Source organism: Lepisosteus platostomus, chromosome 10, assembly GCF_059453375.1.
Source record: "Lepisosteus platostomus isolate fLepPlt1 chromosome 10, fLepPlt1.hap1, whole genome shotgun sequence".
Classification (NCBI taxonomy): Eukaryota; Metazoa; Chordata; class Actinopteri; order Semionotiformes; family Lepisosteidae; genus Lepisosteus; species Lepisosteus platostomus.
Window position 1 is genome coordinate 41,472,688 of NC_142620.1, and position 14,585 is coordinate 41,487,272.

General features: G+C 36.6%; 1 protein-coding gene across 6 annotated transcripts in view; it reads left to right on the forward strand.

Moving 5' to 3' along the window:
* The window catches only part of nexmifb (neurite extension and migration factor b), a 173,427-nt gene that overhangs the window by 113,835 nt on the left and 45,007 nt on the right, over positions 1 to 14,585 (forward strand). For all 6 annotated transcript variants that reach the window (XM_088649008.1, XM_088649010.1, XM_088649013.1 and 3 more), the window contains one exon: positions 11,307 to 11,431. In XM_088649008.1, the coding sequence (XP_088505134.1) occupies positions 11,356 to 11,431 (76 nt within the window). In that variant the 5' untranslated portion in view covers positions 11,307 to 11,355. The remainder of the gene's footprint in view (positions 1 to 11,306; positions 11,432 to 14,585) is intronic.

The window sequence follows — 14,585 nt, forward strand, 5'->3', positions numbered from 1 at the left end:
CTGAGTTCAAGTGATGATGTAATTTCTTTCAATAAGAAGCATGGCAAAAATGAAGAAAGAAAAATGTAGATAGGAACTGCTAATGGAGAGAGTGACACCTAGGTACCATTCATTTGTCAGAGACTGAATGAAGCCAACTCCAGTAAACTCATCAGGAGTGGAATTGTCAAAATCTTCTTTAGGACTCAGTCAAGGTTTTGTGTTGACTACACAGATGGACATCAGTGAGTTAAGCACGGAATACATGCTAACATTATATCAAAACAGCTAATATTTATGTACAATATACCAATCAGTGGGGAGTTGTTGGCCCGAGCACAAGTTTCTAGACCGAGACCTCACTTGCTGCCCTTCCTGCAGGCTCATGGGACATGACAAAGTTCCAGCAGGACAGCACACGTCCTCATGCTGCTCGTGTATCAGTGGGTTTCTTGTGAGGTGAGAACATGATAGTTAGACTGTTGATGCCCTGTTCATCGGACTCCCGTTATCCTGGTGTCCGGGCCAAATTTCCACCCTCAGCCTTTACTGTGGCCTCCAGATTGTCCCCATGTATAATTGGCTTGCACTTGCCCTGTGATGGACTGGCACCCCGTCCAGGGTGTACCCTGCCTTGCGCTCGTTACTTGCCGGGTAGGCTCCGGCATCACCGTATGGTATAACACAGTTTGGCAGATGATGAATGGTGACTTTTTAAGGAATTTTAGTAGTAAGTAGTAATTATGAACATTATAAGATTTGTACCACTGGTAAAGTAATCAGTGTATATTTATACATTTATTAAAGGTATTAACAGTACATTTATATAGCAGTTATATTATAGGCTGTTTGGGGTATTGGATCTGGGATACATACTGTATCTTATACTGAGGTATAGGAAGTGTATTCTCTTTATTTGATAGCATCAAAGTAACGTAAGAAAGATTTAGATTTTCCAATTTTTTTAAGAACAATAAAGACACACAAGCAGTTTGTCTCCCTGAAAGTATCAATGAATGACGGATCAGCACTGCTTTAGCTTAAAGGACACCATCACATTAAAACAAAAAACAACTCTGGAAATAAAGAACAAATTTCTTCAATCACATTTCTATGATGTTTAGTCGCATTATGTGTTCCTTGCATTTTTTATTGGCTAAATTTGTTGAGTCTCCTGGTGGTATTGTTTTGATTAAAATGGGTTGAAAACAGGCCTCCATGTCTCCTGAAGCGTCCAAAAATACTGTCATCTTGTTTACAGAGCTTAAGAATTGCAAGGTGATTTTGCAGTATTCTGTAGCTCCAGCTCTTTTGTCATTTAATAGAGAGGCTACAATAATCACAGAATGAAGTAGGAAGATTTCCAGCTACTGTAAAACACACCAAACATTCCTCACCACTGGTCACAATTGTTATTAGAGGCATGTCTATCAAACGTTTCCCACTGACTCCCAAAACATTACATCCTCCTGCTCCTGTCAACTTTGTACATAAGCGGAAGCCTGTTGAGGTCACCCCTGAGACTTTCATTATTGGATGCCATGCCTTCAGGCAATAGCTGTAGAGTGGACCCATAAATCCAGGACACTTTAACATTACACCTGATCTCAAAGAAAAGAAATGTGTGAGCTGATGTTTTAACATTTTTAAACTGATATTGTTGCTTCATGACTGAAAGTCAGAATAACAGCACTTAGGTCTTAAGGTATTCATGTATTTTGCTGTTTTTCCAAATGGATGTTGATGTATTCTCCAATTGCATAGGAACTCCCACTTGAAATACGATATTTCTCTCTTTCCACCAGTCAGTCTTGGAGGACAGCTAGATGATAGTTCCTGCTTACTTCCTCAGAATGAGTCAGTGCAAATAAGACTATACATTATTATTATTTTTGTATTATGACAATACAAAGTAGCAGAATTAAAATGCAATTTGTTAATAATTTTGCAAAATCTATTTTTTTTAATTCAGTTTAAAAAGTTATTGTGGTGTCTCATGATATTGTAGGACCAATGTCAATTTAGCAAAGTTGCAACAGTTGGCAGGTTGATTTATTTCAGACCAGGGGCAACATTTAAAAGCATTCCACTGCCAGTTTCTGCTGGGATTATGGAACTGGATGAAAATCTGACTCTTCTGCTCCTGTCTGGAATGCTTCTCTCAGGGATATTAATATCAGCAATATGATCATATGTGAGCTCTCAAGTGCCTTTTTGTGATAACCTGATAATGACATTTTTTGTTAAATATATCCTTTGAGAGTTTCCAACATATTGAATTCAGGCTTTGCATAGTAGGTACAATATAGTGTGTACATTTACAAACTTAGAACTTGTAGGACCACATAGCATTTAGGGAAGCATTCTTTTTTTGCTTTTGTAGCATACTGTAATTCTATTAAAGGTTAATTAGTAAACAGAGTAGTAAAGCCAGGAATTTTGGTGAGGAAGTTGTACCTGTCTCACAGTGTTGCTTCCAAATGTGTGGCATTTCATGTGTTCTTTATATAGAGTTAAGTATATCTGCCAGATTGAATAAACTCACCTCTCAGTTTATACAGAATCTCAAAACATCTCTAAAAAACAGAGGCGTACCAAGAACCAGTATGAAAACCGTCAGACTTTAAGATGTCTTGAATTGTCCATGGAGCAGTAAGGTGATGCTCTGATCTACTACTAACACATTTATTCATAAAGTACTTTGTTACACAGTTACATGCTTCCTGTAATGTGTTACACACTGGTCCTATTTATCAATAGCTTTGTCTCATTTCTTATCCTGCAACTGAGTCCTACCCTGCTGTCACATTTTGTGTCACTGTGCTATAGTACATAATATTTATTTTAGAGCTCTTTAGAATGTTGTAATGCAGTTTGTAAGCCCTTTCACCAGCAGAGTGGTTTTGTATATTTTTCCCCCATTAGTGAAAGGGACTTCAGTGTTGTAAAATGGAGCCCATTAATCAGAGTTTGAGATGAAAGTGTACATGACTACAGGATCAGATCCGTTATCTCTTTCCTTCTGGCTGGTTTTGCCTTAGAAAAGTGACTGAATTCTACTGACAGCATACAGGGACATTAGGGAAGCACCAGTTCTCAAAGGAGAAGACCCACATCACTGCTGCAGCCAAGAAAATTGGTATTAACAGGTGTCTAATCATGCTGCTAGGGGATACATGAGTGGGGAAGAAAAAAAGAAAACGAAAGCAGGAGGTAGGAAGCAAGTGAGAGTCAAGGGAGATGAGTCGTAAGAAAGGCAAAAACAAGTAAAAAATAAGTGTTACAGTGATGCGCGTAGTGCAGTGTGATATACAACTCGGCAACCAGAAGGCAGATTTTTTGCAAATTCTTTGCATTTCTTACTAGGGAATGCATTTCTTTTCTCAGTCAGTTTTCATACGGTTCATTTTTGTTTTACAATTTCAGAATCAGTTCTTAACCTTCCCCTTAAGACACATGCAGTAGAAATTATTAGCATATCTTGGCACACCAACCATCGTCTTAATAGCAGGAGCGTCTATCAGCAACACAGCTCTTAAGAGACATGCTTTACTGAACTTTACACACGCTATGATGACTTCTATGAAGAACCTTTTGTGAATGAGGACTTTAATCTATAGTCTCCAGGAAAGATTTTGCATAGATCAACTATTTCTCCATTATAAAGAAGTCCATTTCTTCTCCCTCATCTCTTGGGCATATGAGTTTTTAATGGAAGCCTGGTAATTTTCCATATATTTGGTTCAGTTCCTTTGGGAAATTCTGGGATTTTAAAAAAATGTCCAAGTGATTGAGGTCTTTACATACATTTGTTCAAAGCTCATACTTTAGAATGACAAACAATCTGGTGTAGTTAGTAAACCTGTCAGGTTTGCAGAAGACCCTAAAATAGGAGGATTATTAAACTCTGTTGAAAGTGGCAAAGACAAGATTTAGACTAATGTAGAGTGCTGCATGTAAGGAGCAGAAAGATGAACTAGATATAAAATGGGCAACACTCAGCTTGAAAAGACTGCAAAAACAACTTAGGTGCTTATGTTTTTTGGAACGCTGAACCATTGCAGTCTTAAACAGAAAAACTATGAGGGGACTTGATTCAAGTTTTCAAAATCCAAATTGATTTATATTTGTACCCATCTACACAGTTGGCATTTTTCAACCTTTCATACATATGGTATGGTCATGAGACATACAGCCATGGTAAGAGAGAAGTTTTGAACTATTAGCAAGTGCATTGCCCATTGGATTGAGAAAAGAGATATTTGTTTGTTTATTTATTAGGATATTACAGGAAATTTTATCATTTAATGGGATTTGTCATTTCATAATTGTTACTCATAAAAGAGCTAAACCTTATATAATTTACTGGTAGAAATAAGAAGGCCCATAATTGATATAGGATAAAAGAGATGAGAATTTACTTCCCCCAAACCAATGGCATATAATATTGCTACTAACTTAGGTGTTTTCTGAAATTCAGGAACTATAGAAATAAAAATCCAACAATTTTCTGTAAACAAAATGCAGTGGAAATTAGGAGACTGTTAGTGTGAAATGGAATTGAGGTTGGGGCAGATACTGTAAAGATGTATACCAGATATTATTTAATATATTTTTCTCATGGTGACTGCATGAGTCTTCTGTATGTGGAAAAAGTATAATGAATTGAAACACAAAGTGAAGCACACATGCAAAATAGGACATGCAAACAAACTAGGGAGAAGAAGTAAAAGTTGTGTTTTTCTTTTTGGTTGTTAAACATAATACAGAAGGTTAAAATCAAATTTCTTTGGAGTTTCTAAGGCCAGGGGTGCCTTGGGAGCTCATTTAGATCCAAGCCTTCGTTTGTAGGATGTCTTCTGCAAGTACTGTGCTTTCCGTTTGTGACACTTATTGCTCTCACAACAACATTGTGACAATAACATTGTCTGAAATGTACTTCAGCAAAGCAGAAAATAACTGGAAAACAAAGTCCCATCTAAAAGTAATATCCAGTTCCTGCTTTTTGTTTTGGTCTTTTTCCTTAAACCTTCAGGCTGTTCATATTTGCCATTTAGGCCAGGAATTATTCGTGCCAGTCTGTTTTGAACCCTTTGCAGCAATATTATGTTGCAGTGCTGAAATACCCAAGATAGAATACAATATTCAATATGGGGTTTGACACTGTTTTGGGTTCTTACATGTCTAATGTTTTTACTTATGTTCATTTATATTCTACACATTTCACGGCACAGCATGTTAATCAATAAATTGATGTTCAATTTGTTCTGTTTCCTTTAAGAAAGCTGTGCAGTCATGCCTGATTTTCCTTTTTGTGCTCTTGTATTTTCATACAGGTAGTGTCAGGGACTCTTCTATTCCTTTGATTTAGTTGTTCATTAAATAAATAAAATTCAGGAAAGGGGAAGCAGAAGACAGTGCTTGGAAAATATTTGAGTTTAACTGGTATAACATTATAAATGATATGTCCATTATAAACTGATGTACTTCAACACAGCACTTTTTTCCTGCAGTAGTAGACACTCAGAAATTATGGCCCAGTTTGTCAGTGAAAAAGCAGAAATATCCTGTCATGCAGAGCCTTAAGGCATCTGATTTTTTTTATTCATTTCATGTTGATTGAAAGGAGCTCATTTAGTTTATACAGTCCATTTAGTTATACGATGCTTTTATCCAAGACAACTCTGTTGCAACCATTCATACAAGTGGGCATTTGAATTATTGCATCTTGCTCAAGGGCAAAACTGCTGTGTTCCACCTGGATTTTGAACCCACAACATCCTTGTTACCCCTTGTTACACTGGCCAACAGCCATATCAACCTGCAGCTCACAACTGGCTGCCTAAGCAGGTGTGAGCCTGGTCAGTACCTGGTTGGGAGACCTAGTGGACAAAAGTTGCTGCTGGAAGAGGTGTTAGAGGGCCAGTAGGGCGCACTCTGTTCTCCTCCCCACTGATAGCTAATGTGTGGTGAATGTACCGGTGCACTATGGCTGCCATCACATCATCCAATGCTGCATTGGTGTTGGAGCGGAGTCCCCATTACCTGTAAAGTGCTTTGAGTGGAGTGTCCAGAAAAGCGCTATATAATTGTAAGGAATTATTATAATAATAATATTAACTCCAGAACCCTGACTGATACTCCACACTGCTGTCCTGCCCTTAATTACCAAAACTTGCCAAACCAGCATACCAGAAAACAAGCTAGATGCACATGACAAGTAAATGGTCTTAGACTGTATGAAAGTCTGAAGGTTTGGGATAAAGGACAATAGTTATTTATCACTCCACTGCTTAATTCCATTTTCACATGTTGACAGGGCCTATGATATTGACACTTTCAGATTTTAGAAATACAAAAACATATCATACACAGAGATTAAATGTTAGGCAGCCCAAATTGATACAGCCCTGTATAACCAAGTTAACCTGTATTTAAAGCCCAGGATCAGAATGAAAGGTAGGGCACCACTTGTGAAAATCATCTGCATGCTATTTTTTATATTTTCCTACACAATACTAACAATCCCACGATGGGTAAAATATTATGCAAAAGACATTTATTTTCCTTCTGTGTTGCAGTGATTTTATTTATTGTTAAAAATGTAAGCAGTGACTTTGTATCTGCTTTCTAAAACAGAAAGTCTCAAATTTCTAAAAAAATATTTCTGAGCTTCCTCTTTGTCCTTTCAGTGTGTTTCATAAAATAAGTCATCTTAGTTGGTGACTTCTTTACCATCTCCACAGAATACCATTAGTTTCCCTGTCAGCTGTGACCTGTAAATGGAGAGAGTGACTGAGGAAACAGTTGATCTTTGCAAATGCCTCTGGTAATTAATTTCACTTCTGTTACTGGGCTGTGAACAAAAACATATTTACTTGGTTTTGTGTGTATAAAAATATGGAAAACCTGCCATTCTAAAAGTGATGTGCTCTTAACTGCAACTACTAAGAGACATAGCGTGACTATTGTACGATTCTCTTTAATATAGTGTTGCTCTCTGGAATGAAGGTGATTGCTAATGAACAAGATGCTGCATTCATGGCAAATTAGTCGCCATAATCTCTTAAGAAGCTCTAGGCAGCATTCATTTCACACTGAAAGGGCAGACTGACACTTGACCATCTTTTAACTTGACATTATTAAACAGTAGTAATTATTATTACTGTGATTATTATTATTATTATTATTATTATTATTATTATTATTATTATTATTATTATTATTATTAAACAGAATAAGATACAATATTGGACAAAATTGGTGCTCTATTTTTAGCATGTGTGTTTGGCACATGAAGGAGTGTCAATATTTTCTCATTTTGGGATACATTGCTTAGGTATCTATATACAGTATTAGTGCTGCTGTCACACAGCAGGATCCTGGGTTTTATTCTGCCCTGGATTGCCTTCTGTGTGGAGTTTGTTCTCTCAGTTTTCTTGGTTTTTCCCACCTCTCTAAGATGTACCGTAAGAAAAGCTTATAGTGTATAGTACCTCTGACCTGGAGCACAGTCATGTTGCATCGATCATGATGTGCACTGCTACAGTTTCCTACACATACTGTAGTGAAATAGAACTATATTAATAATGTCATGAGTTCCCCATTTCTTTATAATAGGAGGTGATCTGTATGTTTTGGAATGTTGGATGGAAATCCGTCCATTCATCCATTTTCTATCCTCTTCATCGAATTTGGGGTTGTGAGTGAGCTGGAGCCTATCCCAGCTCGCAACAGCAATGGGCATTAGACGGGAAACACCCTGCACTATTATGCAATCACTTGTGACATTTGTTTCTGGTTGAGACCTGATATACTGGTCCTCGGGTATTTTCCAGCCCCTGACACCAGGCGGTGCTAGGCAAGTGAAGCTGATAATTCAATTTTATTTAGCTGTTAATTTCCACCTGTGTTTTTGTAATAGGCCTTGTAGTGTAGACTGTAATCATGACAGTATTCTCCAGATCTTTTCATCTCCATGCTGCTAAAGAGTGTGATAAAAGTGTAGCAACTTAATTACTTGGTGAATTGCCTAAGACAGCACTTTGAACCCCATATATTACATTGGTCAAATATATTGGTCCTGTGACTTGGATCTGTGACCCAGATGGTTCTCCGTCTATTAATGTGTTACATAACATTCAGTGGAAGAGTGTATCAGGTTTAATTGTGTAAACTTATGGTGACATCAATCCTCAGGACTCTCAGGATTGTTTAAGCTCTTCAAAACAAGGAACTAGGCTTGTGATGTTGTGTGTCTCTTGTGCTACTGTATGTGTATTGGCTATTTACCTGAGACAACATTTCAAATCTTCATCTTCAAACTTGAAGTACTGGTAATACTTTGAGTTGATTTTGTCATTGCATGTTAAGGCTATGTAATATAATAATTTCTCATTCTCCATTTAAGACTCAAGAGTTTGATTGAGGTTCTTCCACGTGAGTGAAAAAGTCAGATTCAAAAATGTATTTCATTGCATGATGAAGAAAGCATCAAAGAAATCTGGCCATATAAAAATATAAAAAATATATTAAAAAAAACAATAACAAACTGGCATTAAAAAAACAACACTGCATTGATGACTGAAAAACACATTGGTCTCAAAAGGAAAGTTTGAAAATAGTTAGCTGCTGTATTTAACCATTTCCATGCAGCCATTTGTATAGATTTTGTTAAAGCTTATTCTTCCAAAACTAACAATTTTGTCTGTACATTTATATGAAGTAGACTGATGTGTCTATAAAGAAAAGTTGTCACAAGGACATCTCTTATCCCATTGAACACCTTCACAAGGACATCTCTAATCCCCAGTGAACACCTCACCACTTTAATTTTTCTACAGCAACTGGTTAGTCATCTAAAGTCATCAACCTAAGATAAAAGTCAACACCCATAGCCCCTAATAAAGTTCAAAAGTCCCTGAAGAGTTAATATAAGTAATAAAATGCTAAATGGAGCTTCAAAATAGAATAGTCTTGAATTTTGTTGCCATGGCAATTGTAACTGTGGTGAGTTTTCTTTATTTTTACTTATCAGTGATTCGTAGGTCTGATGTTCACATTCCTGCAGAACACAGTTATGTGTCGTGCTCTAAATAAACCTTTTAACATCAGGTTACATAGATAACAGAAGGGGAACTCTAATGTAGGACTGAAAGAGAAAAAGAATTCTGCCAGCATACTGTAGTATGTTCAAGCACTATTTACCTTTTCCATCATGAAAAGCAAGCCACGACTTTTACACATGTACTGTACTAATCTATCAACTTCATGGAACACCTTTTTCTAGAATCTAGAATAAGTATCTAGAATAATTTTTTCCAGAAAATGTATATGACAAACAAATCACAGCACCGCTTTATGAACAAAACACCCTCATAAAACTTTGTAAAATAAGAGTTTTAAAATAATGTTTAGCTGTGACTTACAAATGTTGAGTACAGCTCCGAGTTGAAAATAAATAGTTGAATAGTGAATAGTGGGTGGTACAGTGACTATTAAGCTGTAGCCAATCTGTCTTGAGACTTCAGAAGCTCACAATGCCGTTGTAAATCAGACCAAACGTCTACAGTACAAACCACTGATGCCTAGATGCCAGACCAGGAATGAGAAGGTTTTAGGTGCCTGAAATCAGAACCAAAATTAGTCCTTGACATTTAATTGCTACCTGCAGAAAAATGAATGTGTAATTATTTGTAATATCTGACAATTCAGGGAAAAAGTTTTTATGTATAAATACTTTTTTATGTATTCAATTTTTTAAATACAGAATAAAATAATTATTTTTAACAGCGCTACGATTAAAGAGGAACAGAATAAAGTTTTTTATGCAATCAGTGTGGCTTCCAATCATATTTGCTTTGTGGTCCTACATTTAAAAAAATATCTGTGTTTTCGAGTCCTTCACAGCCATGTGTATACTTTGTGTGTTTAAATTAGTGAGGAAATGACTCAGTTTAACTAAGTAGAGAAGATGGTTCAGCTCATTCCATTTGTTTCTATTTTATAATGGTTGGAAATTTCCTCACTCGTTCGAGGTGAAAGCAATTTCTAAACATGAATGAAGTTAGCTGTGTTCCGTAAAAATTAAATGATGCTTAGAAAGAAAATAAATAGGGGAACTTAACAGTAGTTGCTTATCCAGGCTGAAAAAGTCGTGAGCAAAGTATTAGCTGTGAAAATGCTGTTGATTTCACTTGTTAAGAAACATTATGCATGAGAGAAGACATCTGGAAAATGGAGTGAGAAAGATTTCTATAATTTATTGTAAAGAAACTATGGGCATTCTGTTTGCTGGCTCTTGAAGTTATTCTAAAATGGAGTATTTTGTTATCATGTGGGTCCATCTCCATTTACACAGAACACTTCAACCTGCAAGGGAAAGACAGCACATATCAGACATTGTATGTAGTTGACCAAACAAGTAAAAGAAAACCAGACTCATGAATCTGAAAAGTTATGGTCTGACAGGATTACACTGCTTTGATCATTTACGACTAAGGGAAAATGGCCACTGTCTTCCCTCTATAGAGAATGTGCCCATTTTATCTGGCTATATGCTTCAGCAAATCTGCAATCTGATGTTAATGACCTTGGAGGATAAAATCTGAAGCTTTTCTCCATTCTCAGGACAAGCCATGGATTCATTCTAACTCCTTCTGTATAGACTCTTGGTGATAGAGTTCATGCCTGTTCTACATCAAGTTTCTAAAAAGAAAATAAAGAGTATTTCAGGAGCGCAACAGCTGATTATTCATGCATAAAAGAACTTGATCTTTGTAGTAGAGAAGAGAAAAGCAAAGTTGTTTGCCAATGATTTTCTAAATGTTTAAGTGTAACAGTCTCCATTACCTGTAAAGTGCTTTGAGTGGAGTATCCAGAAAAGCGCTATATAAGTGTAAGCAGTTGTTGTTGTTGTTGTTATTATTATTATTATTATTATTATTATTATTAACAAAGGTATGGTGTAAATTAGCTTTTCACAGCTGGTAAACCACACAATAAACTAAACTAATAGTTTTTGTAATACATTTTTAATCATGTCTGCAAATGCCATGTTCAAGATTACAACTAAAATATTTGTCTCAAATGTACGTTTTAAGCTCTCTATTAAAATATATCAGGTGTGGAATGTTGTTTTTTTTCCTGTGTAGTATTATTTCTGACAGCCTAATTGACATTTTTAGAGGAAGCATTTAAGAATTTCAAATTCCAAGTCTATGAACTATTGAAGCCCCTTTTGTAGGCTGCTCTCTTAGGTGCACAATGCTTGAATCATTAAATGCATGACTTAAATTAACTTTCCCTGCCTCTTTATGTGTTTGCAGATTGGACAAAGGTAATGATGCATGGAAGGAACAGAACCAGGCAAAATTGATGGATGTTCTACAAGATAACAACCTTGTTGCGCAGGTCGAACACCCGACACAGACTAATGGGGTGAATGAGAATGGTAAGAAGCAATAAGCAGTAAATATAACATAGTGAATACAGTACATCCATGATATAAAGCTAAACATTGTGATTATTTACTGCCACTGCTAGTTCTGTTATGTTAAAGCTACCCATAAGAAATCATTGTGGGGTTGCTTTCTGGCATGTTATTGGTACAGTGATCTCATGGCTTCAATGCAAAACTGATTTATGTTTTTAATATTCAATGATTTATGCAGTTGTGTTCAGGGACAAAGCACAATCCTGCAGCATGTTTACATAATCCAGTTCATCCCAATGTGGAGAAAAAACCCAAACAAATGAGGTTGCATCTTTCCAATTTAACTTCTTTTCCAGTCAACATTTTTTCTCCTTATGTAGCAAAAAAAAAATTCAAAGCAAATTTCAGGGATTGTTTTGTTTTTGTAATGCAGTAGGTTTTTTTTACTGCCCATAGATCCTGACAATGAACAGAAAATTGGCCCCTAGTTTTTGGAGTTAGCATAAGTCAGAGATGCCTGAAAGGAGACTTACTGTATATCAGTTCAGCTCTGATTTGCATTATTAGTGAATGATTACCATGCCAAATGTCCACTGTATAAACTAGACCACTAGAGAAGCAAATAACTCTTATTTTTTGAGAAGCAACACACTTGATTATACACTTCCTCAAGATACATTTGCATGTTCATAAATCTGTAACAGACACAGTTTATTTTTAAGATTTGCCGATAGTGTAACCATTTGACCTTTCCTCTTTGTTGCAGCTTTTAAGAACAGATTGTTACCTTCATGTACGTAGATGCCAATTCCTCAATTAGAAGAAATCCTAGTGGAGGATTTTCAAAATGTGGCATTTATATGGAGAGGGCTTGCTTTACTTAAAGTTTGCCATCTGTATCATAAATCATTAAAATGTAGTTTGTCTGGCACATAAAATTAAATCCTGATTTTTCTAGATTTAAACATAATGGAGCAGAACAATGTGAATTCCGGATAATGTTGTGAATTAAATTAGGTTTCCTTTCCTTGCCTTTGAGTTTTTTTTTTTGTGTATGATAATCAGGATCTGCTAATGTTTCAGTTAATGGGAAGATGACTGTACAGTGAGTACACTGAAAGCTGCAGTTTTGACAAAGAATGTGTGCTTGTGATTTGATCTTCAAGGGGATGGCTGTTGCTATATTTTGCAGTGGTCTCCAAATCTACTCTGTAAGTTCCACAAAGCCTTCTGGTTTTTTGTTCCAGGTGAGGTCATCAGAACTTAATTGAACTTAATATTTCCTAATTGTAAGCAAGAGATAATTTTACACAATTATTAGCAAGAGATTAAAAATGACCTAAGAATCAAGCTTTTCAGAACCTGGTTTGACATATCTAGTTTATTGAAAGGTTAATTTCACCTTTATTTAATGTGCCCATTTAATGTACTTCTATTTCTACCTTAATGCTTTTTCAACACACGTTTTGGTAGTTTTGGTAGTTCACAAAACCTGAAATGAATCCACTTGCTTTAAAATGGAGACTCATCTATTATCCTTAATTATCTACTGTAGCGTAAGGACTCCAAATCCTGGATGTGGAGGACTTACATAACTGCTGATTTTCATTACAGCAGAGCTAAATTACCTAAATGAACCCTTAATTCAGCTTGATTAGAACATTGACAAGTTTTTTTTCTACTCAGAAGTTTGGAATTGTATGTCACTTATGCGAGTGGCATGGCAGTGCAGAGATTAGCATTGCTGCCATGCAGTGCTAAGATCCTGGGTGCATAGAGTTTGTATGTTCTCTCTTTGTTCGCATGCATTTCCTCCGGGTGCTCTGTTTTCCTCCCACAGTCCAAAAACATAGACGTAGGTTAATTGGCTTCTAGGAAAATTGGCCCTAGGGGTGCGTGTGTGCATGGACTGGTGTCCCGTTCAGGGTGTACCCCACCTTTTTCCCATTGCTCCCCTGCAAATTAGGATTGGAAGAAGTGGCTAGAAAATGGCTGGATGTTACACAATAGTTAATAATCAATATGTAGCACATGTTAAGGGCTGAAAACAGTGAGTAAAACAGCTCAAATCAATCCTAATATTAAGTCAGTGAAATGTTCATTTGTTAAAATAAGAGCTGGGATGGAGTAAATACCAGCAGGTGTTTGGTCCTCCAGGCCCAAGATTGGGAACCCCTGATCTAGAGTTTGAATCAGACATCTTCAACTCTGGTTCTGGCAGGCCTCAGTCTTTCAGGATTTATAGGGATCTTCAGGAACTGGGTTCTCCCAAAGGGTAACTGCGATGCTATTTTTATATTTCGGGGTTAGAAAGAATCAGCATTGCTGAGTGCGTTTCAACCCACAATAAAAGTAAGATGTACACAGTAACTTGTATAACCTTCAATTTACATCACAAAATAGCCGAAATTTCCAGGTATGCACAGCGCCATGTTCTGCATTTCAGAATAAGGAAACAAGACTTCCGGTGACTTATGTGGCCCTATAACATTGTAAACAAGCAGACTTGTGAATTCATCTAATTTAATCCAATAGAAATATTGCTTTTGATTTCAAGATGTTTTTGCCAACAAATACTACTTGTTAACTCTGCATGCGGATCACATTGTGAAATGTGCTGCATGACCTGTATTTAAATGCTCTTACATCACATTACATTAGTCTTTATGGAGACTAGTGAGGAGGAAGGGCCAAATCCTGTTGCAATTCATGGAAACAGGGGAATGCGAGTTTGTGACAACATGGCTACTTACAGTACTTTCACAGAGTTCACAATTTTGTGCTTAATTTGAAATTTGTAATTTTGTTTCATAGCATCAATTAATGTATTTTGTTACCAAGATTGATCTGAGAAATTGGGACTGCAGTTCACCTTTAACTGATCCAGTCAGCAAGGTGAATTCTGTGGGCCTGCATGGCAAGTTCAGTCCTAGGCCTGGGGAATGAAGTCACTTGTGGACTATGACTGGTATTCCCCAAGTGGTGGAACAGATTTGGCTCAGTGCTGCTGGGGCAGAACAGGGAGTGATGAACCAAAGCTTTTGAACCTGACGGCTTAGAATGACATCAGTGAGAGAAACAAAATCTTCTCCATTCTGCCCTGACTCTCCTGACAGGTGATTTCTGGCTTGCGGCATGATGAGCAACTACACATATAGGTCAGAAGCATTTG